This window comes from Pogona vitticeps, chromosome 1 (assembly GCF_051106095.1).
Source record: "Pogona vitticeps strain Pit_001003342236 chromosome 1, PviZW2.1, whole genome shotgun sequence".
Taxonomy (NCBI): Eukaryota; Metazoa; Chordata; class Lepidosauria; order Squamata; family Agamidae; genus Pogona; species Pogona vitticeps.
The window spans coordinates 81,543,730-81,571,274 of record NC_135783.1 but is presented as its reverse complement, the minus strand read 5'-3'; the positions used below and the strand labels follow the sequence as shown (position 1 = coordinate 81,571,274).

The 27,545-nt window shown below is 41.3% G+C and overlaps 2 protein-coding genes across 15 annotated transcripts in view; one reads left to right on the top strand and one right to left on the bottom strand.

Moving 5' to 3' along the window:
* LOC110082664 (uncharacterized) overlaps positions 1–24,258 on the top strand; it is a 35,086-nt gene extending 10,828 nt beyond the window's left edge. Inside the window, exons 6-14 of one of the 2 annotated variants that reach the window (XM_020800429.3) lie at positions 471–553; positions 2,914–3,039; positions 6,843–6,888; positions 7,305–7,438; positions 13,534–13,662; positions 17,547–17,664; positions 20,164–20,298; positions 21,200–21,325; positions 22,557–24,258. In XM_020800429.3, coding sequence (XP_020656088.3) covers positions 471–553; positions 2,914–3,039; positions 6,843–6,888; positions 7,305–7,438; positions 13,534–13,662; positions 17,547–17,664; positions 20,164–20,298; positions 21,200–21,325; positions 22,557–22,678 — 1,019 coding nt within the window. In that variant the 3' untranslated portion in view covers positions 22,679–24,258. The remainder of the gene's footprint in view (positions 1–470; positions 554–2,913; positions 3,040–6,842; positions 6,889–7,304; positions 7,439–13,533; positions 13,663–17,546; positions 17,665–20,163; positions 20,299–21,199; positions 21,326–22,556) is intronic. The other variant, XM_072996376.2, reaches the window with a different exon arrangement.
* A 1,749-nt stretch (positions 24,259–26,007) lies between these two features.
* Positions 26,008–27,545, bottom strand: part of MAP7 (microtubule associated protein 7) — a 140,404-nt gene continuing 138,866 nt past the window's right edge. For all 13 annotated transcript variants that reach the window (XM_072996260.2, XM_072996262.2, XM_072996265.2 and 10 more), the window contains one exon: positions 26,008–26,839. In XM_072996260.2, coding sequence (XP_072852361.2) covers positions 26,829–26,839 — 11 coding nt within the window. In that variant the 3' untranslated portion in view covers positions 26,008–26,828. The remainder of the gene's footprint in view (positions 26,840–27,545) is intronic.

Here is a 27,545-nt window from a genome sequence, read left to right as displayed (position 1 = left end):
GCTTTGATGCCATTTTCATACAGGCATATTTTAGCTGGAACCCAGTAGCAGACAGAGTGACATCCTAAGACTTAGGAAACCTGGGTTTGAATCCCCACTCACTGCAGACTTACTGGAGAGGATGGGGGATTGTTAAAACCACTCCTTAAATATCTCATTTACCCTAAAAAGCTCTATTAGCATCCATATAAATGAGTTCCAAGTTGACACCACATGTGTTTTAGCAATATATCATTGACACCCTTCCCATCTTTGGCAATGGGTTACTTATCTTGGCAATATTGCTGTTAAAACCAAGAGAAAATACAGATAATTGCAGTAAAACAATTATTTTTCTTATCTCGTCTCCCGATTTCCCTAAAATATTATATTTTCTGACCTTTTAATGTGCAATCTGTGATGAAAGTAATGTTCAGTAGCGTACAGTAACATTACAGGCACCATGTTATTGCCTCTTTGTTCCCTTTCAGACTGGATCCAGCAACTTTTGTTTCAACAAGGTGCTCTCCCAATTCTCATCTGTTTGCTAGAGTCTCCTGACTCACAAGTACAGGTAAAAATGACATTATAAAAGAAGCTTTTGAGATTGAACAAACCAACCAAGAAGTCATGACTGACATTTCTGACAATTTTTGGAGAAATGATACACATTAAAATTCAAACCTGTCAAGAACCGTCAACTGAGTTTATAGATCTGGAAAGTCAGATCACGGTCTTCGGCACCTGAGCTCTTGGCAATTAATAATTCAGCAGGGTGGCAAATTAACTAGTTGAGATACTCTTGCTTGAGGTGACAGAAACATTTGTGGCACCTGGAAGGTCACAGTTAGCCTCTTATAAGAAATGAAAAGAGAGGGGTCAGGGTTTGAGTTATGCTTTCTTGTTTCACGAGTCATATGCATTTCAGGGTTAAAGAATAGTCTTGGACTGTGCCCATCTCATGAGATCTGTTGCAAGTCTTTGTTTAGGATACCTGATTGAGAGTCAAGACTGGAACAAATACTCGACTTCTCACCTTCAGTCTTACATCAGTTAATGTCAAAGTGAAAGTGAAATGCAACCATTGGAATGTAAAATAACATTGGAGTATAAGTTGGCTTCTGAGAATTTCAGAGTCTTTCATGCTTGACTCCTCATGATATATGCTGAGCAGTAGAGAGGAAAAAATGTAAAGTACCCTTTCTCTCCATGGAGACTCTTTTAGACCCTTAGGCAAGAAATCAAGACTTCCCATTCAGCCATAATATAGCGTGTGCCTTCCTCATCCTGCTCTTGCAATTAGCACTTCTTAGCAGAGAGTGCAGCGGGAACCAGTGTAATGTAGTAGGTAGAGTGTTAGATGAAGACTTGAAAGGCTTTGGGTTCAAATCCATGCTCAGACATGGAAATTCACGGGGTGGGTGGGAAGGAAGCAGTTTGGAAAAAAAACACTCCTTAAATATCTCACTTACCTCAAAAGCTTTATTAAGGTTGCAGTAAGTCAAGAATTGACGATGGCACAAAACAATAAGAAACAGATAGACGGTTTTGGAATTGGAGAATGGAAGAGAAGAATTATAAAGCAGGAGTTTTTTTTTAAAACCATTCTTCTTTACCATTTCAGCTTTGTTCTCCACTTTGCAATGTAACTCCCCCAGGGGGATATTTAGTGCTAATGCTATGCTCTCTTTTAGTGTTTCCCCCTCCAGGAAAACTGAGTATTTTTCCACTAAAGTAAATCATGGACAACATCTCATAATAGTACAATAAAATAAATTATTATAAGTTAACACACAATAAAAGCTGTGTTGCGCTTAATCCATCTTCCTTATTTGTTTTAAACAGCTGTTCATCTTCAATATCCTAGAGATCCTCTACTTGAAGAAAAAATGTATATTCTATCCCAAAGCCACCAAACGTTATCTTATATATTCATTCTTATTTTCGCTGCAGAATCAACCCAAACGGTTCAAAATACACAACTAGTAATAATAATTCATCTTGAAAATGAGCAAACACCAGACGTGTTTGCTCATTTCATGTGGCTTGAAAAGTTGCTCCAGCTATTAAGAAAGAGCTTTTGTGGAAGGTAGAGGTGTAATTTATTAGAGACCAGCTGTAATAACATGACCTTTCACCGTATAGACTACTGAGGTGTTTCAGTTTATCTTGGTCTTCACACTCAAACTTCACCTTATCCAGAACTGTCAGGATCTGTGTGGTCTATAGTTATCATAGCTGTGTCCTATCAGACACAGTATTTTTTTTCCTGGGACATGTCCAGGATTCCTAGAAATACTCTCCACCAGAAGGAAGAGCAGTTGCCATGTAGGATTGATCTCAGCGGATGTTCCTAAAATGTTCTGAACTATTCCTGCTTTCAGTCTTCCTGAACCCTATGCCCTTTTTTTGGCAAACTAAAAGCACGTAATGATTCCTTAATAATTAATATTTTGCGCTCTCACTCTCTCTTCTCCCCCCCCCCATTTAATTTTAACAAAATACTGAGACAGACCAATAGGGCTACTTCTTTGGAAATTAAGACTCTTTGGCAACCTGACACTGAAGTTTCTTTTGGCATAATGTCTGGCTTTTTTCATTTTAACCTTTTCTCTGTCTGCTCTAGTCATTGACATGCTGTGGAGCTAAACGGCTCCTTTCCCCATTTGCTGTTTGCAGCATTTGCTTTTGAAGGTCGAAGGGAAGGGAGAGCAGTCATAAGCTGCTGCTGGTTTCCTAGACACAATGGATTGCTGATGGCCCCATCACTCATAGTCCCCCCCATACCGTGGTGGCTTGACCACAGGTTGGGAGCCCAAGGTCACAAGTGCTCCCATCTTGAAATCAATGAGAGCTGTTGTGCATGCCTTCTTGGTGTGTTATCAATCTTCCCTTGCAACACATCAATCCCAAATTCCATTTTTCTGCCTACAGTACTATAGCTGTGCTGCTCTAAGCAACATGGCCATGAACTCTTGGCACCATGAAGCCATGCTGCACATCGGCAATAGGTTCCTTCTACGGACACTCCTTCCTCTCCTATCTTCACCTGTGGACAAGGTAAAGCCATAGACTGTTGCCAGGATTGTTGCATAGGGAGACTTAATTTTTTTATTTAAAAAAACCAATTTTATTAGTTTTTCATTCTATCTACATTCAATTTGTGCTTGTTAAACATCGTGTTACATGGGCTGATTATAATTAATTTTTTTGCATGTTGGTGTCTTCTTAGTTGTCCCTATAACATCAGCACGCTCGCAGAGGGGTGGGGTGTGCTTGCTTGCATGTGCTGGGGGCAGGGCATGCTTGTGTGCATGTTCGAAAGGGCAGGGCGCACTTGCAAAGGGGAGAGGTGCACATGCGTGAAAGGGCGGAACACACTCGTGCACATGGATGAAGGGGCAGGGTGCTATCATGGGTGGGTGCAGCATGCATGTGCGAAGAGGTGGGGCTCTCTTACGGAGGAGAGGGGTGCGCTCATGGGTGGGTGGGTCACCTGTGTGTGCACGTGGTGGGCTGTGCGGGTGGGGGGACGGAGATCCGTCTCCACAGCTTGGTTCTGCCATGGCCACAGACTGGCACCGGGCCGCAGACCAGGGGTTGGGGATCCCTGATTTAACCGGCAAACTTTGTATTTAATAACTAAATAGGTTCCTAACACATAATAGATGTTATCTAAAGCAATTTATACAGATTTTCTTTATATAATTGTTTAGCCATTTCTATCTCCACATTTTCTATCACGTCTATATCAATATCATATCTAATGTATGTTCATTAAGTATTGTTTTACCTCATCCTTATATCTAGCTTCAATTTACCTTAAGAACCGTGTTATGCCTTTACCCTGATTAGTGATCCGTTATTTCAGTTTAATTCCCTTTTCGTGTAGGATATGCCCCCTTACAATTCCAGAAGTAGGTGTATTCATGCTTTCAACGCTGAAGGCTACCTTTTAATTTTTTTTCCTTTTCCATCTTTCTAAGTAACTCCTCTTATTTGTCTTTTCCAAATTCCTGTTTCTATCTCTCTAAAAATTCTGCCATGGCTTGTGCCACCTGAGAACATTTTATACATTTGATCTATCTCCAAGAGATCTTCCAGGCTCTTTTTAATTAGATCTGCTCGTTCTCTCCCCTTATCTTCCCCTCTTTTGATTGGCATACATCATTCATTTCCTTGTTCATTATTCCCTGTCTCCTGTTGACTGTAGTTCTTCAACTGCTTCGTGAATAATTTTGCCTCTTCATTGTGGGATCTCACTATTTCTACAATTGCTTGAAGTAGATTTTTTTTCATCCCAAAATTGTCCTTGTTGTGGCATTATGTCCCAGATGTCAAAAAATTGTATTCCTAGTGAAAGTTGTCCAGATACTTAAAGTAATCAGTCCAGTTACATCAATACTTGCTTCCATAGGTCGACATTAATGGATTGATCATCTTTAGGATTAAGCTTGCATCCAGTCTCAGACGTAAAGAGTTTTCCATGCCTAAAGGCTCAAGGTCCAGTCAGGTTCAAAACCCAGGATATAGTTTAGAAGTTCCACTTTGGCTAGATTAGGCTTTCTAGGGTTAATTTATCTGTAGTTCAGCTCCGTCCTCAAAAAGAAAGGGAATTCCAAACAGCCATAAAGTGTTTAAGATCATTGATTCTAGGCTTTTTGCCAGCACCTTAGATTGCTGTTACAAGTAACAAAAACAAATTTAGTTTCCCAGAGTTATTGCCAATAGTGTTTTCAAGAGAAAGATTCTTAAGTTTATAACAAAGTAACACTTCCTTCCTTGAAGTGTAATTAAATGTCTAATTAATGTCCAATTTATGTTCCTTGTGTCTCCCTGCGTCTCCTCTCTCCAGATTCACCGCTAGTCAATCAGTGGTGGGGGATAGAAGACGCTATTTCTGCCATAGGAATTGTCTCATCCGGGGACAGTAAAGCAATACAGTTAAAAAATACTCTTCACACAGTGATAACACGATGTTAATTAGGCTGATTTATCGCTTCTCCATTGACAGCTGCCAACAATTTGCAAGCAAGCTATTTTAGCTGCTTGTTTCTGCTGGCTGATTGGGAGTTTCCCAGATCAAACATAGCCAGCCACCATTCCCCCATGATCAACAGGCTTCTCCCCCATTTCACTACTTCTCTGGGGTGGTTTTAACACCCTGGGGGCGTCCCAAACAGGTCAGCCCAGGGATCAGAGCTCCGTCCTCCTGCTGCTGTCTTGTCACAGTGTCAAGCCAGAAGTCGGGTATTACTTCCTTTCATTACTCGCATAGGGAGACATTATTGATCAAGGGTATTGTTGTGGTTTTATGAACAGCCCTATCACAAACTTTTTATTCACAGATGTCCTTTGAACACGAGTTCAGTTTACTTCTGAGCAACTGTGCTGAAGGCTACGACCTTAGTATCTTTCTACACATTAAATTAGAGGATTGAAAATATGTTTCAGCAGTATATGCCCAAATGAGCCATTAGCTGAAGGTTATGTGTTACCTGAATCCCTAAGGCAGCAATGGGTGACACATGGCCCATGGCTATGTGTGTACCTCATAGGCTGGTTTTGGAACTTCTGCTGTCCCACATTTGCCCCCACTGCTGAAAACAGTGCTGACCCCGCCCCCCACAAAAAAAAACAGTAGAGATGCTGCATAAGTGCCCAAAGAATGTTATCATTTTTTCTCTTGTTTTCCAGAAGGAATGGAGACATCTGTACACTAGTAGGTGGTTAGTACAAAAAGATATTCTGCAGATAATCACTTTCCTTTCGGTATCATAGAGCACTGGTTCTTAACCTTGGGTTACTCAGGAATTTTGGACTGCAACTTCCAGAAGCCTTCGCCACCAACTGCTGGCTGGGGTTTCTGGGAGTTGCAGTTCAAAAACATCCGAGTAACAAAGGTTAAGAACCACTGTCATAGAGAGATGCTGAAGCTGCCAGCAAAATTACTTTAGTGTTTTAGACATCTGGCTGCAGAGCCAGAGTTTGGAATTCAGTTTCCCACTGTGCCTCCTTGACAGGAGCTGGACACGATGATCCATAGGGTTCCTTCCAGCTCTGCAGTTCTAAGGTTATATTCAAACTTGGATCCTTTTAAGGAGAAAGGTGAGGTAAAAATATTTTAAATAAATTAAATAAATATTATTAGCAGTGATTGCTGAATTTTGGTTGTGACAGTAAGGCTGGACAATCCAGTATGATCCCAAGCCCCTGGAGGTTAGCCACCTGCTATTCTAAGAGTTCAAACTTAGTATTCTATCATTGTTTCCTATGTAGAACTAATGGTGGGCACTGCCTTTCTAATATTCACTCCTCCTGTGTGGTACAGAATGGAGGTGGGTATGGAGGTGGAATACCAGTATAATATATATTCCCATAGAAGTGGAAAGCCAACCTTTTAAAAGAAGTAGTTAGTCTCTTAATCAGGGGCCTCCAAAGTACGGCCTGCAGGCCACATCCAGCCCACCTTGCCTTTTTATCTGGCCCAGGCATCCAGGCAGCCCTCAAAAATATGGAAAATATATTATGTGGCCCTCGCTGTGAAAGGTTTGGAGACCCCTGCTCTAAATCAAGAGCAGTCTAGTTACACCTTAATTCCTTATACCCTGTAACTGTGTTTTTTTTGGGGGGGGGTGGCATCTGTGGATCACTAACAGGGTTTGCTTTAGAGGCTTTGATGTACCTTGTGTTTTCACATGGAGCATTTTTAAGTTAAACCTTTGATGCACATTTTGTCTCTAGTATCTTAGAGATGTGAAAAGTGTTAAACAAAGTTAATATGGGCCAGTGGGCTTTATAAATTTCATGCCGTTTTTGAGAGGGTGGTCCCTTACCTTGTGATCTTTGTTTTCTACAACTAGGTGTCAAACCAGGCTTGTGTTTGCCTCAGAAATTTAGCTACAAATGGTAAGTAACACTCCTAGCATGTCAGTAAATGAAATTATGGGCGGACACCTCTGTGCACACAGACACACAAAAAGATGTCCCCACTCCCCATTCCACACATGTTGTTTTCAACTGTCTGGCAGAGTCCTTTTCTGGTTAATGAAGCCTTAGTGCTCATGGGGGCTCTGAGGCTACTATGTTAGGCACCTTGAGAGAATGACAGCTCCGTTGTTCCATTCTCCCTCCAGCATTTAGACAGCCGCCTGGCTGATGTAAAGATAAGGAACATGTAAGATTGGTGAGTAGACTACCATATTCCAGAAAGAATTTATACCCCAGATGACTGAAGTCAGATATTTTGTCAGGTGGGAACGGCACACTAAATCTAGAAGAGGATATCTGCATGTTGAGGCTTGAGCTGCCATCTTATTTTCCAGAGAGTGTTCAGACCAGCATTGTTGCCCTGCCCATCCTGCCTCTTCTATTCCCTCTCCTGGCTTCTGACAATGCAGAGCTCCAACAAAACGCCATCATTCTCCTCCGGCTGTTATCCCAGCATCCAGCCAATCAGGTAGTGTGTCTTCATCCCACTTGCCTTCTAGGCTTCACTAAAATGTGCATGGCTGTAATGTTCAGAGGCAGCAGATGTAGTTTTGGGAATGTTTCTGAGCTCCAGAAGCTTCTAATAAGGTGTAGTTCTCCATTTTAATGGCTTTATTACCTCCTGCTCAAAACCTACAAAATTCCTCCAGAAAAAGGCGGGGGGTTAGAAGAGGTAGGAAAAGGGGGAGGGCTCACCTCTGGAACGTCTGCCATCCTGATCTAAAGTGCCACTCTAGATGTTGAGATCATTATATCCAATATCTAAGATGAACACCCTGCACCATAGCTTGCTTCCAGGTTAAAAGATATGTGAAGGCTTCCTGCCCGAGGATCCCCAAACGAAAGAACCAGCCCTAGATAGCTCCTCTTTAGATTGCAATGGCAACCAGCGGAGTGGGTTGGTGCCTTTATGCCCAGCCAGCCTGTGGACTTCCCAGTTGCATCTGGCTGACCATGGGTGAATACAGACAAGCCTTTGCCAGATTCAGTAGGGTAATTCTTATGCCACAAAGAAAACAAAATTGGCATCTGCTGAAGGCTAGAACCATACTTCTGTTGTGAGACCATTTCTAATTGGAAGAAAGTCACCACTTATGCAAGAGGACTTACTCCTAAATCAGTGGTATACGATTGGACACCTAACTCTTCATAATATGTAAAACAAACATCAGAATAAATATAGTAAGATAATAAAACAAACGTAAACATGATGCTATTTTCCTTTTGCGTAAATGTATATTAATAATTTTGTGCCACCAACTTGATTGTAAGTTAACGGCAACCTTCCCAGGGTTTTCTTGGTATAAAACTACAGTGGTGCCTCGCAAGACGATGCTAATTCATTCCGCGAAAATCGCTGTTTTGAGAAAACATCGTCTTGCGAAATGCGGTTCCCCATTGGAATGCTTTGAAATCTATTTAATGCGTTCCAATGGGGAAAATAGTTGTCGTCTTGCGAAAATCTCCCATAGAGAAACCGTTTTGCAAAGCGCGGATCAGCTGTCAAAATCGTCGTCTTGCGAAAAACGATCCCAAGAACACCTGTTTTGCGAAGCACGGATCAGCTGTCATAATGGTCATCTTGCAAAAAACGGTCCCGAAAAAAAAAACGTCTTGTGAAGTACGGTCCAAAACATCATCTAGCAAAAATCGCCTATAGGGAAAACCATTTTGCAAAGCGCTATCGCAATCACAAAAACTCATCGACTTGCAAATAAACTGTTTTCGAGGTAATCGTCTAGCGAGGCACCACTGTACTCAGAAGTGATTTAGTAGTCCCTGCTTCTCATAACACCCCAGTATTGTGTCTAAGGCCACACAGATGTAGAGCATGTAGTCCAGACCTGGGCAAAGTGCAGCCTGAGGGCCACATATGGCCCGCAAGCTGCTCCTGTCCAGCCCGCTGGTTGTTGCTCCAGTCCGGTGTTCATGCACTTGTTCAAGCCCCAGACAGACTGGATTTCTCTCACTGAACAACTTGAACATCAAAAACATTTATAGCTTTTTGTCTAAAGTTGATCAGTTGCTTATCTTTTATTTTTAAATAAAGTTGGTTCGGTTCCCGAACACAGTTCAAATTTTTCATGTGGCCCCCTATAGAAATTAACTGCCCACCCCTGCTGTAGTCCATCAGCTGCACATACTCCAGGTGATCTCAGCCAGCCCCTCTCTCACTAGGGGCAGGGAGACACTGTGAAGATAAATTCTTGATACCTGGCTCCATAGCCAGCTGTTCCAGTCTACTAACTACAATGAAAACTATTGATAATTCTGTGTTAGAGGTCAAATGGTTAAGAAATATTTTCTTTGCCTAAGACTGTAATCTTAAACATCCTGCTGAAACTTAGTCCTTTGCCAAGTTCAATGCATCTTCACCTCAACCTAAATATGCATTGGATTGCAGGCTGTCTTTCAGAAGCTATTAAGTGAATGACTTTGTGAGCTTAATCCTATACAGTTTTGCCTCGCATTGCGATGTTAATTCGTTCTGCAAAAATCACTGCAGACCGAAAACGTCGCTATGCGATATTTAAAAGCCCATAGAAAAACATGATTAATGCGTTCCTATGGGCTTAAAACTCACCATTCAGCGAAGATCCTCCATAGCGCGGCCATTTTCGCTGCCTCTTAAGCGAGGAATCAGTCCCTAAACACAGTGGGTGGCCATTTTGTTTACCCGGCAGCCATTTTGAAACCGCCAGTCAGCTGTTTTAAAATCGTCGCTTTGCGATGCTCGGTTCCCCAAGCAGGGAACCGAGCATCGTAAAGGGAAATTCCCCCATAGGGAACATCGCAAAGCGATCACTTTTGCAATCGCAAAAAATGTGTTGCAAAGCGATTTCATCGCTAAACGGAGCAATCGCTATGCGAGGCACCACTGTATATGTGTATTGATATTTCTGCCTTCAGCATGTTCCTCTAGTGACAGTGTGGTGAAATGGTTTGTAATTTCCATGGTGATACAGTGGTGGGTCTGACAAGCAAGCAAGTGATGACTAGAGAGAATCACAATTTTCAGAGTTCCAGTGTAATCAGGCTTGAATGTATGAGTGGGGCTCAAGGGTCACATGTATCTCCTTAGCGTCTGCAAATGTTCATGAGTCCTTTCCCCAATATGGTCAATTGTATTCTCTAGGGGTGGGCCCCATCCTTCCATATCTGGTTTAAGTCAATAAGGCATTTCCCCTCTTCAAAATCAGAAGTGACTAGCTGATTGGCCATTTGACGCCAACATTTTTTTAAAACTTTAAACAAATAATTTATTATTGTGGGGCTCAAGGTCTGGGTGAGTGAATATGGTTTATGGTCCTCTGGATGCTGCCTACTCCTGGATTTCAGGAAGGTGAATTTTCACATTCACTGCAATATTTGCAAGAAATCCTGGGGCTCTATTTGGCGACAGGAAATGCAACAGAGTTTTACACACACACTTAACACAGAGACAGTAAAATATTTGGGCTGTAAGGTTTCCTGTTAGTCTAAGTTCTTCTTTGTGCCAGAAACATCACAGTACAACTAATATATCAGATAATTTTGAACCAGTAACAGGCAACATTAATGTGGAGAGCTAACATTCAGTCTTCTGTGGGGCAAAGAGTACACAGACACAGGTGTGAAGGTGTCTGTCCTCTGCAGTCACAATGGACTTATGTCAATGAAAATGTCCCATTTCCTTACAGTCATTGAACAAATTAGCCTAAGGCTGCAGTCACACAAGCAAAATGTTTCTTGAGTTGCTCCTCATGAATTTTGACCCTTTTTTGGGAGACTGGATCAGACAGTGTACAGCCATTATCAATTATTTTGTTCCCCCTCAATGCTATCTCCGCATCAAATCTCATCTACTGGGAGCCTTCTTCATTTTCTGTTGCGGGATACATCATGCAACAGTTACAGTGGTGTTTTGTGCGAAAAGCTGTATCAGTACTTTTTCTAGCAAGCAGTCTTTTGTTGCTTCTGCCAGTGATGTCATTTGCCTACGTGTCCTTTTATTTATTTATTTTTAATTTACTGAGCGGAGTGTCACTGTGTTGGAAAACATACAGCATTGGCCCTTGCGTGTCACTTATTTGCTGATCCTTCCGCCAGGAGGTGATCCTTCCCCTGACCCCTTTCATGTTTTCCTTTTGGGGACCTCATGGTAGAGCTGTAATGAAAACAAAGCCTCCGACTACAAATGCAACAGAGAAACTTGTACCCATTAAGGAAATTTTGCCAAAACATGGATCTAATGAAATTTATTTATTATTTATTTATGTTAAGGAAGAAAGGGGCCCCAGAGACATAAACAACTCAGAGGGAAATATTCTAGTGCTGAAGTGCAAGCCAGTTGTATCACATCAAATTTAGGGAAATGTCATGGTAATTCAAAAACAAGTCAGAATGTACACCCTGGGATATATGTCATGTGACCACAACGTGTGACTGCTCAGAGAGTAAAAGATGTGAGAAAATAGGGAAACATTTTGCTGGTGTGAGCAACACCTAAGTTAAACAACACCCAGTTCCACATTTCCCTCCTGCCAGCATTTAAGTTAATTTAATTTATTTAATTTAACTTTTTCTTTTTCTTATCTATCATTTATTATTTTTAGTATGTCTGTTAATAATGGATGTTTATGGATTAATTTTTGTTTTAATTGTATTTGTTCTGTTGTTAGCCGCTCAGAGTGGTATAATTATACCAGATGGGCGGGATATAAATCAAATAAATAATAATAATAATTATGCCACAGTGGAACTCAAGGTGGCCTACCTGGTTGTCTCCTATCCAGGCATAGACCAGACCCAGACCTGTGTAGCTTCAGCAAGGTGATTGCATTATATGCCCTTTAGGCTACACATCAGGATTAGCACATAATCAGAAATATCCCAAAAAATGGAAACCCCTCTTCCTTTTTTCCTATTCCAGAATAGTGCTTTTTTTCAGCCATGTGACTGGCTGCACAGGCACTGGTCATCATCCACAGGATGAACTAAGAGAGGCACACTTCTGAACTATCAGGACCAGGAAGTGTTGAATCAACATTTTCGGATGCAGTCTTAGGCAGCAATGGTGATTTTCAGGGAGAGCTCTTAAACAGTAGCAGCCAAAGCATCTATTGCAATTTTGCCTCACCAGTGTGTTGACCAGCTGGATTAACTGGTTAGGATAAGGCTTTCAAGATAAAATAAACTGGAAACGATGCGTAGGGAGAACTTCTTGGCTGAAAAGATCTTAGATGTAAAACCACTTCTTTGTTTAGAGATGCTGCATTGCAAATCTTGATCATGTCCCACAAGATCAAGAAATCAGGCTTGGAGAGGGCTAGATCATAGGCTTCTATAGGCACTGAACTACATCCCAGTCTTGGCCTCAGAGGTCCATGACTGTCCTCCATCTTCTTGAAGAAGCTGATTGTACTCTCTGAAAGCCCCAACTTGAAACTTATGTTCGTTAATCTTAAAAAAGTTATTGCAACGTTTTTGTTTTTTGCTTCTCTTCCTTCTCGTAATTTAGGGAAGAACTGCAAAGCCAGGATGAGTTTTGGGGGAAAGATTGTGTGTCATGCTGGTGGGGAAGTAAACTCCGGTGACTTTTTCAGACTATAGTTTCTCACTTAGAGAGTTGCCTCATTTAGCAGTTATCACCACTCCTAGCTCAGCCGTATGGAGGGCTGTCACTACTGCAGCAAAGCAGAAAGAGATCTGTAACAGATCACTCTCCCAACCATTCTCAGTAGAAGTGTTTACATTGTCCTCTCTTGGATTGCAGTTCAGCCCAGTTCACATAGAAAAGTGGCTGACCCTTTGTTGCCATTTCATACTGGAGCCTATTTTTTTCGGATCTTCTCTAGACCTCCCATTCTGGTCTGACCTGAATTCCAAGTGAGGTAGAAAAGGAGTTCTCCATGGAAACAGCTGGAAGGAAACAAACCAAGGGACAAAGCTAAGGTTTTCAATTCAGTGAACTAATACTTCATCTGTTGCTAAAGCTACTGTTTACAGAAAACCAGATATTGTCTTCTCATTAATCCTCCTTAGATCTGACACCCTAAATGAGTTTATTTTTGAGATTTATTGGATTTATACACTGTTTTTCCCCCAAAAGCAAATTAGATTCAGTGTGGCTCAACGTAGGACTGAATGAAAGTACAGTTAAAACAAATCCACATATTAACATACAAATAGGTTTAAAACACATTAATAAAGGATAAAAAGGAAAATTAAAGATATTCCCTCTAAGAAAATAATCTGTCCTTTGCCTAAAGGCTGCCTGAATAAAAAAAGGTGTGTGTTTTTTCCCAGTAGAACAACTGGAAGAAGCCCAGCTTGGCCTCCCTCGATAAGGAGGCAGGGAGTAGCCACTGAGAAAGCCAGGGATAACTTTCTAGAGCTGGAGGACCCCTCTTCTGATTTAAAAGATAGGCAGTGGTGCTTCACATTGGGCCATTATCAACCCCCCCCATAAGTAACAGGTGGGCTAATCCTTTGAGTTGTGGTTTCATACAGTTGTGTCACATCGTATCACTCTTTTGCTGTCCCCCCCTTCCCCCAATTCACTGGCTCTGTTGCTCTTTGCAGGATAAGCTCATGTGTGATGAAGTGTTACAGATTTTAGGGAAACTGCTGCTTGCCTGGAAAACACACCCCGTGGTCATTGGTCACGCTGCCTGCTTCCTCCAAAATCTGAGCTGTTCTGAAAGCATGCCAGTGAGTGCCAAGCTTCCCTATTGGAATTACACTTTGTTCTGAATGGTTCAATTCCCTGTTAATTCAGTTAAGTAATATCAGTGAAAACAACAAGTTTGACCTTGCTTGATCCTTATCCAAGAAAGTCAGTGATATTGCATAGGAAAAGTTTTAGCTGCTGACAATTCCCACTGACAGGCCCCAGTGAAAACCAAATCTGAGATTTCTATGTGGTTGCTTTAGATTTTTTAATTTGGTTCCATAAGTAAATTTCTTTTGCCCCAAGTACCAGATCTTTCATAGTTTGTAATGGTGAAAGGATAAATTTTCAGTTGTACAACACAACAGTTAAAATCCTGTTGCTTAGCACACAGTAGAGTAGGCCAATTGAATCAGTATGGATTTGGTGAATCAACTCCTCTGTAAGTTCCATTGATTCAAATGGGTTTACTCTAGTTGTCATTTACTGTCAGTGTTTAATTTCTCTGGCTAGTGGGTAAATAGATGTGGTTACTGTATCCCACCTCCATTGCAGGAAGGGACAGGATGTTTATTGTCCATATTCTACAGGGCCAGCTGCATAGCATCTACACCAGCTGTAAATTGAGGCCTGTCAGTGTAGATCTGGAACTAAGACAGTTTATAATACAGTGGTGCCTCAATTTACAAACTTAATCCGTCTCAGAAGATATTCGTAGGTTAAAATGCTCATAAGTTGAATCAGCATTTCCCATTGAAATGCATTGAAACCTGATTAATCTGTTCTGGATGTTTTTTGTTTGTGTGTAGAGGCGCTGGTTGTAAGTCGAAGCATTAGTTCCCGTAGGAACTAATCCAAAACTGGTTAATCCGTCCTCTACCACTAGGGGGAGAATATTTTTTTAAAACCTAAGATGACTTAGGTTTTAAAAAAAGGGCAGGAAAGGAGAGAGGGAACAATGGGGAAAAGAGGAAAGAAAGAAGGTCATTGGGGCACACAGACCCCTCAAAGGTTTGTGCTTTTAAGCACAAAAAGAGAGAAGACGGAGAGAGAGAAGACAATGTCGGGGAGGGGGAAGAGAGTTTGGAGTCTAAAACACATTTTAAACCCACACATGCTAAACCCACACATTTTACACTAACACATTTTAACCAAACCAAACAACATTTTAGAGCCCAAGAGCCAGCACAGACCTTTGCAAAAACATTTCTGATTTTAAAACGAAAAGACTAAACTCCATTTTAGAGCAAACCAGCCAGCACAGACCCTTGCAGAAAGGGTCTGCAAGACCCATCAGAGCACAGAAACATAACCCCCCCACCTAGCCCAAACCCAAGCTGCAAAAACCCTGTACAGAAAACAAATGGAGCAGATCAGAAATGCACAGAGAACAAAGCAAAAAGCAAGGGAAGTATGCAGGAACCATTGCAAAAGTACAGAAAACAAATGGAGCAAATTAGAAATGCACAGAGAACAAAGGGACAAGGCCGGGAATGCACAGAAATAAAAGGAAAAAGCAAGGGAAGCATGCAGGAACCATTGCAAAAGCACAGAAAACAAACAGAGCAGATCAGAAATGCACAGAGAACAAAGCAAAAAGCAAGGGAAGCATGCAAGACACATCAAAAATGGGGGGAACCCCAAAAAGGAACCAAACCCCCCAAGACCCATCAGAAATGGGAAAAAACACTCCAAAAAGCAACCAAACCCCCCATCATAAATGGGGGGAACCAAGAACAAACAACCCCCCCAAGACACATCACAGCACAGAAACATAACCCCCAGCCGAAAACCACACTGCAAAAATACCCAGAACAGTTTTTTAAAAGTATAAAGCAGCACCTTACCTTAGCAGGCAGCCTCCTTGGATTGCACACACTCTAACTGCCAGGGCAAAAGAGCTACAAAGAAGCAGCCTTGTCGCCACCTATAGTTAGCTATTTAAATTTCCCGCCCTTTTCCCCTGTCTGTTTTATGTTCGTAAGTGGAAGCTCTGGTTGCATGTAGAAGCAAAATTTTGTGACCGCAGCTGTTCATAAGTCAAAATGTTTGTAGGTAGAGGCGTTCGTAAGTCGAGGCACCACTGTAATATAAATTCCTGTCTGGATTGTGGGTTGACAAGAAGACAGATTAAAGCTCCATACCCTTAAATGGAGTGAGCTTTTTAAAAAAGTACAGTGCGGTGTCCTTTTGAGTAAACGTGTGTAGTGTTCCATGGTTAGTGGTTATCCCTCACTCAGGTAATACTTATTAAGACATCCAAAAATTACTTTTCCCTATACTATACTTCGCCCCCTCCCATTTGAATCAGTGCTAACAGACTCACAATATTACTATCCACTCCACACATGACAAGATTTGTAGTTATAAAATTGCAATATTCCGGTATATTCTTACATATTTTCTCAAACGTAACTCCTTGACCACCATGTTTAGTAGAGCTAATTGCCAGGTAAGCATAGGTAAGATTGCACCATTCAATGAGGTCCTTGATGTTATTTACTCAAAAGCTGAATTCCATACAGCTTCCTCTCAGGGTAAGGATTGGCATTCTCCTCTGTCCAATTTGGAGCTCCTTCCAGGAGCACTGCTCCATCAAGGTGTTCAAGACTGGGGGGCTTTGGTCAAAAGTAGAGGCAGAAGTGGGAAAAAGAAGTCATTTCATTACCATCATGTGAAGGTGAGACCGATCAACCTCACTTCTGGCAAAGTTTTATGAAAAAGTGCTTGAACAGTTCCACAAAACCTCTGGGAGAAAAGGCTTTTAAAACAACGACGACAACAACAACAACAAGAAGAAGCATGGCCAGAAATTAGAAGGCTCAGGATTTGGAAGACTCTCTCATCCTTGTGGTAGGCTGGTGTGAATACACCAAGGCTGAGCAGAGCAGAGAGCTATTTAGTTGAGAGAAGGCAATTAGACTTCGCTTCCCCACTGAGTGATGTGAAAAATCTTACTGTCTTGTCACTCTCTTCCCACCCACCCCCCAGCTTGGAATTTCTTCACACACACTCAGAGGTCTCACCTAGTTTGGGAACCAGTGGTCTAGATGGAACACATGTCTATCTCTGTAGTAGCTAAGGGCAGTGTTAAAGGCATAACTGCCTATGTTTGTTTCCACACTGATGAGGATTATATCTGATTCCTAATGTTATGTGTGTACAAAAATCAGGAATGGCAGTCATTCATAGACTGTACTCATTCTTATGTCAATATTTGTTGCTTCTGTAGTTCCCAGCTTATAGCCTGATGTCACCTGAGAAAAATCCTGGTTGGGGCTGAGTGGACCTAGGTCTTGTCAGCATTGAAATAGGAGATCAGCTCAGCCATTGAGTCTCATGATGAAGGAAAAGTGGGATATGAAGATACTAATTTATCCCTTGGATGCCTTGATTTCTTCCAGTAGTAATTGTTCCACCCACTTACAAGGCAGTCTGCAACACCCATATGATTTCTTTAATTTGCCTTACAGAGTGCCAAATGTAGGAAATACAGAGTATATAGAAACCTTATTTCATACATGGAATTAATGTCAGAATGAAGATGGAAATGAACTGCAGTTTTCCCCTTAATGTTTTTAAGAAAACTATACAGGTTTTATGGTGAGACATCAGGATCCACCCAGACACAAACATCTTTTTGCATGAGATTCCATTTCTCTCTCTATATTTCTGTGTCTTTCCTTCTCCAGGTAAATTTGTTAGGGTTCATCTTGCTTGCTAGGAAGTTCGGAAATAACTCTCACATCCACAGGGAGGAGCTAATGACAGGGCCATCTTTTCTGAATGAGTTTAGGTCTACACAGTGCTCTCATAGCTCAATATTTTTTTCCTTCTATTCCTCAGGCTAGCTTGGTGGAGATGCTTGAAATTTAATATAAAGCAGTTTGTAACATAAACTATTATTACACTACACTGTTTACAGAAAATCGTCAAAAGTCCATGCATTGAGGGGCTCCTTCAAACTGTCCTCAGTGCAGACTTTCTAGAAGAAGAATCTCTTTCCTGTGTGATATCTTGTCTTGCTGAACTGTTGAAACATGGTAAGAGGACCTTTTCATCTCTAGATAGATATGTGCACCGTTTTTGATTGGTTGATTTCAACGCTGTGATGATGTAAATCGCAATCACCAGTATTAAATAGATTTATGAAAACTTTATTGGAGCCTCTGCTGACAATCCTGGGGAACTGAAAGTAAAGAGTAGAAATTTAAAAAAAAAAATAAAATGAACAGAATTTGAATGCTGTGATGTCCCAGTGTCCAGTTGCTAACAGGTAAAACACATTACTCACCAGTTTTAAAGGGTGTGGTGGCGCTGTGGGTTAAACTGCAGAAGCCTCTGTGCTGCAAGGTCAGAAGACCAGCAGTCGTAAGATCGAATCCACGAGACGGAGTGAGCTCCCATCGCTTGTCCCAGCTCCTGCCAATCTAGCAGTTCGAAAGCATGTAAAAATGTGAGTAGATAAATAGGTACCACCTCAGTGGGAAGGTAATGGCGTTCTGTGTCTAGTCGTGCTGGCCACATGACCACAGAAACTGTCTATGGACAAAACACTGTCTCTATGGCTTGGAAACGGAGACAAGCACCGCCCCCTAGAGTCGGACACAATTGGACTAAATGTCAAGGGGAACCTTTACCTAAAACACATTAGGCACCAATTTTAATCCTAAGGAATTGAATTAAAGTTGTACCACTAGGATGATGACTAAAATCCAGTAGTACATTGCAACTAGAGTAGGCTCATTAAATCAGTGGAGATTTGGTGAGCCTGCTTCTCTGTAAGCACCACTGATCCAATGGGCCTACGTCAGTTGAGACTTACTGCTGGATTTTGACCAGTATTTGACTTAATGCTTAATGATTTCTATGCTAATTCTGAGCTGTAGTAGAGGACTGGGCAATTTATGGCCTTGCAGGTGTTTTCAGATGCCAGGAGAGCCTATGGTGAGGGATCACAGGAATTAAGAGTCAAACGTCTTCTGGAAGACTACAAGTTGTCCACTTCTGCTACATTGGCTTTTCTCATAACATCACCTGTGATTTAAAAGCAATTGAATGTTTTAACATGAGAGCAGTTTGTCTGACACATGCAATATTGCTGGATCCATGCAGACTGTGGTACCTCACCAGAGCCATAAAATTCTCTTAATTCCAGATAAAGTCTTTTACCACTAAAGGGGCACAGTATATTCTTAGAGAAAAGGGCATATTGAGGCAACAAAATGATGCAGGGCTCCTTCCTTGGGCTCTGTGTATGTAGGAAAAGCTTAAGCTTAAACAGTCCTTAAGTTGCAACAGAAAGGCTCTCTAGATTCCTCATAATGTGATGTCATGGCCTCAAAGTGAGGACCCAGGTGTTGTCACTTCCACAGTCTGAACAAGAACAAATAAATGTTCTGGGCTGTTAGGTTAAAGATCCTTGAACAAGCCTGGTTGGTAAGTATCTGTGAGTCAGCAGCAGCACTGACACCAATGACTACTCCTCTCATGGTATAAAAATCCTTTCCTGGCATTGTGCAGGCCTGTAATATGAACCAATGTTTAATTTGTGGCGCCACACAAGAGTACAGTTGAATTAACTGAACTTCCATAGTGACTGAGTGTATTTTGCCTACTCCATTTCCTGACATCCATTCATGTGCTATTACTTCAATGTTCACACACATCTCCTTTTTCAAGACATTGCTGATGACAGCAGGTGTGTAGCAACAACAGGACCAATAGGTGTATTCCTGCTTCGTTCTCTGCATGTTCATTGAGTGCATAGAGGAGACTGTATGCAGGTCCCTAAAATATCATTCTAACACCAGCCCCCTTCACTTTGCGTTCTGCCAGGAAGGGAACAGTTGATAGACCATAAAATAAATGCTCCAGATGATTTGTTTTATATCTAGGCCAGTTGCCAGAATTCTTTTGCTTTGGAAAAGATGGAAATGTGAGCTTTTTGCTTGAATCTTCCCAGCAGAAGTCAGTAATGCATGTGTGCTGATCAACCAGCTCATGAAACCAAACTGGACCATTTTTCATCTTTTTGCACATAAGATTGTAGGCTACATGGATATGGCTGAGGATAACCAGTTCCTCACAAGCAATACTGTGCTGAAGGAACAGGAGTGAGAGATAATAGAGCAAGATAGCCGCATGGTAGGAGTGGCTTCAGGGATTACAGTAGTCTGGTGTCTTCCTTATATGACTACCCCTTGGCCAAGAATAGATTTATTAAAAGGATCAAAATAACAAAGCAAGATGGATTATGTAATTTCCATTTGAATAGTTCCTCATGTCAATGAAAAACTGGTTTGGGTAATGTTACATTTTGGCACAATGACACCATCCAATACTTTACCAGGATATTTTAATTTCCCTCCATATTTATCTCAGACCTTCTAAAATCCATGTTATATGTATCTCCATTTCTCTCATCATTTTTCCATCTTTCACATCCTGTTCTTTTAATGTGTTCTGAGTTCCTGTAAAACTATTTCATCTGTACCTATTTAGCTGTTGTTTATCTGTTCTCTCTCCTTGTCTACCACCAGAAAGAGCGATAGCGTGTATACTGGAATTAATTGATGAACCATTGATAGATATCTTACTAAGATTGGCTGGCCAAGTGGAACAAACAGAGACTTCCTTCCAAACTGCCTTTATCATCAAATGCATCATCCAACATGGTACATATCAATATAGTTTAATATTTACATTCCTGGCACAGTGAAATCACCCAGGAGGTATGCCAACAACAAGGGTGTTGTAGGGTTTAAACAGGTTTGGCAAAAAATGAAGGCCTACAGCTTTAGATTTAACTGCAAAGGCTTTTCATTTATTTGCAATCCTGACAATTTTGGCATACTCTTCAGCAAGACTCAGGGTTTGGAATTGACTCTGAAACACTTTTTCTGAATAAATGAATTATAGCTAGAATGATCAGTGGTATCAGTCTGACAAACTCCCTTCTTGATGCAAAGAATAGAAACTTAGTTCACAGTAAGTGAGACCAGGTCTTCTGTTTTTCATATATTCTTGCAGGGACATTGCATTGTCCTTTTTTATTTGTGAAAACCTGGTTGAGAATTTGAAGGCAGGGATTTGAGTGGTGGGTAGATGTAGGCTTGAAAGGTCTATGTAAAAGCCTGGCAAACATTTTATACCATAGGAGGATCTTTCATACAGAATCAAATCCTGTTGAAGATGCTAGAATTCGTCGGATATTTACATATCACTGAGTGAAGTATGAACTGATGATTAACTTGAAAGTCAATGTACCACGAGGCTTCTATTGAACACACCAGTACAAGTGTCTTCTAAAATAATACACTAGCCTTTGCATACACATCTGAGCTTAAGTCCAAGCTTCAAACTGGTGTGCCATTCTGCTAGTCCATTAGATTTCAATACTTTATTCATTCAGATTAGTAATGAGAAAAGGAAATAGTAAAAGTCATGATTTACAGTGTAGTTTTAGAAGAGGTAGTATTGCATTGCATATCATGATGCAGTATTAATTTTTATAATTGTGATATCTTGCCTGGTCTTTGTTCTGTTATTGTTTCTCTTTCAATTTTAATTGCATAGGAAATATGGTATTTCTGTTAAAACAACATATGAACAAAGTTCAGGAGTACCTCATGAAGTATCTTAGCCACCAGGAGAATCGCTTTCAGCAGCTGGGCATATCCACGCTCTGCCTCTTACAGAAAGGTATGGACTATTGCATTCATCAGTAAATCCAGGTTAAATCCCATGGGGTCCCTTTGCTATAACGTAATAGCTCAGCTCATCAGTATTTACCAGAAGCACCACAGTTATAATGCACAGCTGAGTCCTGACTATTTCTGGTAATGAAAACCAGGGTACTGCTGTATAAAGGTCTGATGGAAAGTTAATTGAATCTCATTTCACTGAGATTTTAATGAGCCATTTTTAGAGGCTCACTGACAGTATCTGTCACAAGTTTCTTTCTGGAACAGAGTTTTTTCTCATAATCATGTGTGTGAATCCTGGCAACACCAACCATTTGGAGGTCTACAAATATTTTTTTAGCAGCTAAAGGAAACCCTACGTATTTTTCTAGAGAGAACAAAAATTACGTCGTGAAAGAATTCAGTGATAGATGTTTGTCCTGACTGAACCATAATGACTTTTCATTTTCCTTTTATTTCAGTGTAATCCATACCATGGATTCTGGTATTGGATCTAAAATTACTTTCAAATAAAAATGTCAGGAGCTGTAGCTTAAGACAGACTATAAGATATGCTCAAGATGGTGCAGAAGTAGGATGTATGTATTGCAATAGGCAGATAGTAGATAGAGTGGGTGGCAACCCTCCTGAAATTTTGGGCTGAAGTGCTACCCAGCCCTGAATATTATGAAAAGGACAAGAGCATGGAAACTCAGAGTGAAGACAGCTCAGATGGCATCACTGTAGCACAGGTTTTTAGATTTCCAGATGGAAGATCAGACCTGCAGCACAAGTCCAGGGGGAGGTCCAGGTAGAAGAAGAAAGTAAGGTGTAAGAGAAATTTAAAAGGAAATGCAGTCATCATCAAAATGAAGTATAATGACTTGGATGGCTGAAAGAAGGAAGCATTTTGACTGAGAAAACAGGAGGTCACATGCTCAAGAAATCATTGTTGATAAGGCAAGATTTCAAAGTATGATAAGCAGAAGTATGCATACATTATAACACAATTTTAAAAGACTGTAAAATATTATGTCAGGTACTAAACATTGGTAGTAGATCACTCCTACTCTCAAGAGTTTGTCAGTCTGCATTTGATGGACTTGACAGAATTTTGTAGACCCTATGTGGATGTAAACCTTCAGAGGACACCCTTTCTTTGATAGCATATAAATTTATGGGCAAGGTTGAAAGATATATTTGCTTATGCTGCAGATCTGAAACCTGAATTCCATGTCTCTTGTATTTAGATTCAGAGTTTTTATCAGCATTCAGTCAGAACCAAATGAAAAAATACCTGGACCAAGTCCATCAACAAACTGAAGAAACTCAAGAGCTTCTTAGTGTCGCTATGAAACACATGGACACATAAAGCATCGTTCCAGCTTATATTAATGTTTTGTGGTCCATGGCATGGATTTCTGTCTCCACCTATGAATAGGCAACTGTTTCAAGATGTGAGTATCTCAGATACATAAACATGGTTGTGGCCATATCCACAACCAGTACATGGATGATAAGATTCTTATTTCTGTGCATTGGGGAAAGCTTAGGTCCCATTCACCAAGGAAAATTTCATTATTCAACACTTACTGGCCTAAATAAACCATATTGATTAGTGTATTAAATGGCACTAGAGTAGACCCACTGAATCACAGGGAATTTACTGTAGTGAGTTATTTCCTCTGATTCAAATGGACCTGCTCTAACTGTGACTTACTTTAGCATAAGTCATCACAATTAGAATAGGCCTATTTGAATCAATGGCAATTATGGAGGACATGACCCACTAAAATCCCCCTGGATGTAGTGGGCCAACGCTAGTGTGATTTACTATGCTAAGCAACCGGATTTGGGCCATTGGTTCACAACAGCATGCATGACCCAGATGCGACTAAAAAGCACTGCATTTGAGGTGATATAAAAGATCTGCCAAAACTATTCGATCTATAGTAATTGGCTGAGACATGCAACTTATTTTAAGCCACAGCCATAAGGACAGTTTCACTGCTCATATGGAGGCTGCAACTTTGCATTATCTTTGCCGAGGCATTGATGAATTGCAGGACCTACAGTGGGAAATAAAGGAATGCTGCTGTAGGATCAGTTCCAGCAGCAGCATAGGGTACCATCTATTTAGTCCCTTATTGCTAATAGCAGGAGCAGTTCCACTGATGGAAGGATTAGTGAAATTGGCCAGATTACTTCCCCAGGCTCCTATCACCCCAAAACACGCTTTGGAATGTTTGATCACCTTCTGGAGCAGATTTGCAGAAGGTGGAAGCTCTCGGGGTAAGCTAAAGAGGGGAATTCCTGTGTGAATAGCTCCGTTTCAGCTACATATGTAGGTCATTTCAAATGCATTTGGGTCTTTTAACAGCAGTCACTAGCCCCAAAATTTGCAGTTCATGGCATTTTTGAATTTAAAAAATGATGGAACCCTAACATTTTCAGATGTCTGGTAATAAATAATTAGTACATGGCATTCTATGTGAATTTTTTCAAGTTTTCCTTAAATGGACTTTTGCTGGTCCATATTTGTCTAGTTCTGATTTGTTGATTCTGATTAAATGGATCTTTCCTGGTCCATATTCATATAATTCTGTCATTTCTGAGATTTCCATTTCAACAAAAGGACATTGTGCCTTGAGACCTACATGTTTTAGAAAGATGACTTGATATATGTTACCTAGAATCAATGTGTGACCCCTAATGTCTCACAAAATACTGGCTAAGAACTATCTGGACAAACTTTGTATCAGTGACTGACAATCAAAATTCTGGGTTGCCTTATGGTCACAAGTGAACTGTTCTCCTTGTATTCATTTTTGTATCAATATACCTGGAGCGACCTGTCCCACCCATTTACTTGTGTTCCCAGTATTTCTTTTACTGCCTGGCTGTTTTTCTTCACAGAACACTCATATTAAAATTCTTGAGTTATGCACTGTTTTTTGCACCAGTTCTTTATCTGAGAGACATTACCTTGGACTCAAGTGTGCTTCGGGATGTATCCAGCATGGTGTAGTGCAGAGGTCATCAACCCCCAGTCCGCGGCCCATTGCCGGTCCATGGCTTGAGCCCGACTGGGCCGCGAAGGCAGACCTCCCGCCCCCCCACGCACTCCCCTCCCCACAGCTACTTTGCGCGCGTGTGTGTCAGCGGCGTGAGCACTCCCTCACCCCTTCATGCAAGCCCCCGTGTGCACAAAGCACCTATGGGGAGGGGAGTGTGTGCGGGGGGTGGCGGGACGTCTGCCTTTGCGGCCCGGCGACAGGGCTGGGGAAGAGCCGAAAGGCAGGGCAAGGGCCGCAACGGGGGTGAGGGGGTGGCTGGAGAACAGCCGGGAGGGAAACCAAGGCCTGGGTGTTCTGGCGGTTCCCCTCCCGGCAACAGCGGGGGCAAGGGGGGTAGGGGGTGGGCAAGAGCTGGATAAAATTAAAAAGACTCCCAGGCTTCCACCGCCAGGGGTGGAGAGACGCTCCTGCGCATGTGCGAAGTGGTGAGGGAACGCGCGCGTGCCATAGGCGCGTACGCACCCCAACCACCGTGTGCATGCATCGGAGAGGGCAAGTGTGCAGGGCCACCCCACCTCCGTCAGAGACTCCGCCAGGCCAGACTAGTAAAAAGGTTGGGGAACTCTGGTGTAGTGGACAGAGTGATGGTCTAGGACTCTGGAGACCAGGTTTCCCCACTCGGCCACAAGAAACTCACTGGGGCAATAGAACTGGTAAAAGCACTCCTTAAATACTTTGCTGACCTTGAAAGCCCTATTAGGATTGATATAAGTTGATTGGAACTAGACACTACATAACTAAGGATGACAAAACAATTTTGCAGTACATTTTGAATAAATTTGAAACAATGTTGGCATCTTTTCCTCTAAAAATGAATACTTGTTCAGTTGAATTAAGTGTGATTCAAAGCACAGGAACATTTGTGAAATAGTTTTAAGAATTAGACGAGTGTTAAGAATGTCATTCTGGATTCAAAGGAGGTACAGCTTATGTTGGCCCTAGTAATAGAATTCACTGAAAACATCCTGCACATTTTGATCGGTTACAAACAATGAAGAACTACTGCAGTCAAGAAAGATACATGTGGAAAAAAAATCGAACATCTTCCCGTGTTCCACAATCCATATCACAATAAAGGTTTTAGTGGACTAACCTGAGGATTCTAATCCTGTGCACACTTCCAAGTTCTCCAACACTCTGAAGCTAGGCTAAAGAGTAAACAAAGGAAAGGTGGAAATCCATGGAGTCTGCATTTAGTCACAGTTAAGACAGAGTGCAGGAGGGGATGGGAGATATTCATAGCAGGCTTTGATGGATGTTACAATAGTTTCTGGAACATCTTAGAGCTGTGGACTGGAACTAAAACTGGAGGACCCTCTCCCATCCTCATCTTCTCAACAAGAACCTTCAATCTTCATCCCAATATTAGCACTATTCCCTTACAATGGAATCTCAGCGTTATTAGTTTGGACCCAAGGTTGTGTAAAGAAGTCCTGCCACTGATACAGCACACCTTCGAATTACCTGCTTTTAAATATGCTTCACCTGTTGCCCCTAAGATGCTTTTTTCATGAATGATGACTTGGAAACAAACACACTGGCCATTTATGCTGCAGTTTGAGTCAGAGTTGGTACAGACAACATTGAATTAAACTTACAAAGTGGACAAACGACAACAATCAAATTTTGCTGTAGTTTTGTAACCATTTTTTCCTATGATTTATTTTGTACTGAACAAAATTAATAAATACATTATCTAGGATAACAACAGGTTTTCATTTCATCCATGAAAAAATAATGCTTTCAGTTTTTCACATTTTAAAACCTGCTGCTTTTTAATTTTTAAAAGAAACTGAAAGAAGACAGTAGTCATGCCTAAATATACAGAATGTCCATGTAGGAGTTACATTTACAAGAACCTGATACAGAAGCCTACATTTTGCCCCCATAATTAAGAGTTCTCTGCAATAATATTTAAACCAACAGGTTTAAATAAAAGAAACAACACCTCAGAAGCCCTACTTGTAGAGCACTGAGGCATTTAAATTTCAAGTATTCAATCAGTAAAATGTAAAAGATTCTTTTCTGATTTTACAGTATACCTTTAAAAAACAAATATCCACCTTGGAAAAACCAAACCAACAGGTCCATTATTCCAGTAATCAGCTTGGTATTGTTAGAATCCAGTTAATCTTTTTCTCCTCTTCTTCAACAATGCAGAAAATAGCCATTTTTCTAACCATGGAGCTTGCTGGCTAAAAAGCAATTTATGAAAGATGAAACATGGTTTTCCTAGCGGTGAGATCTATTTGATAGAAATAATCCAGGTTTACTCCCAATAAATTCTTCTGCTGGTTTTACTACAGTCTTTTTTTTTTTTAATTGTGTGTCCATGAAATCTTTAGAAAATTCAAGAGTGCAAAAAGAGTAACACTCCTTCATTGCGTGGAAGGATCTCCATCGGCTGCAGACCTTACTTTGCCTTTGGTAATTCATAAGCAGAAATCAGACAACCTCTAGAAGGAAACCCAAAAAAAGACAAGTTAGTAGAGAGAACAACCTAAATTAAATAAAATTACATTGAAGTAATTGGTTGGACAGTGTCATTGAAGCGACCAACATGAATTTGGCCCAGCTCCGGGAGGCAGTGGGAGACAGGAGGGCCTGGCGTGCTCTGTTCCATGGGGTCACGAAGAGTCGGACACGACTAAACGACTAAACAACAACAACAACATTGAAGTGCTTCAATAAAGAACACTCCAGCAAGAACGACAACTACAGCTTGGACCTTAATCTTCCGTGGGAACACTATGCAGGGCATACTCTACACTGGCAAAAGGGTAGTGGGGTTAGAGTGGAACAGGTGATTTCTCCCATTCCTTCTTCCCTCTGAACTTCCCAATTAAGTTTCTCTTGATGGTTGAGGGACTTTCTGCAAGAAGAGAGAATTGGCAAACCCTTTCACCATACTTTTTTCATTAGCAAGTGGGTGGGCAAAAGGTGGTCCTTTAGAGATTCTTGGACAGCAACTTCTAGGACCTGTGAGCAACAGAACCAAGCACCCTGCAAGGTGCAGTCCAGCAACCTTGGAGAGGGACCCATTTTGCCTGTCACTTTCATGTAGCTCAACTGCTGGACCAGAGTGCCTCCTGTCAACAGAAAGCAGCAGGCAGAAAATGTGTACTGCAGTGGTACTCTTCCACAGTGATCATATGCCAAGGA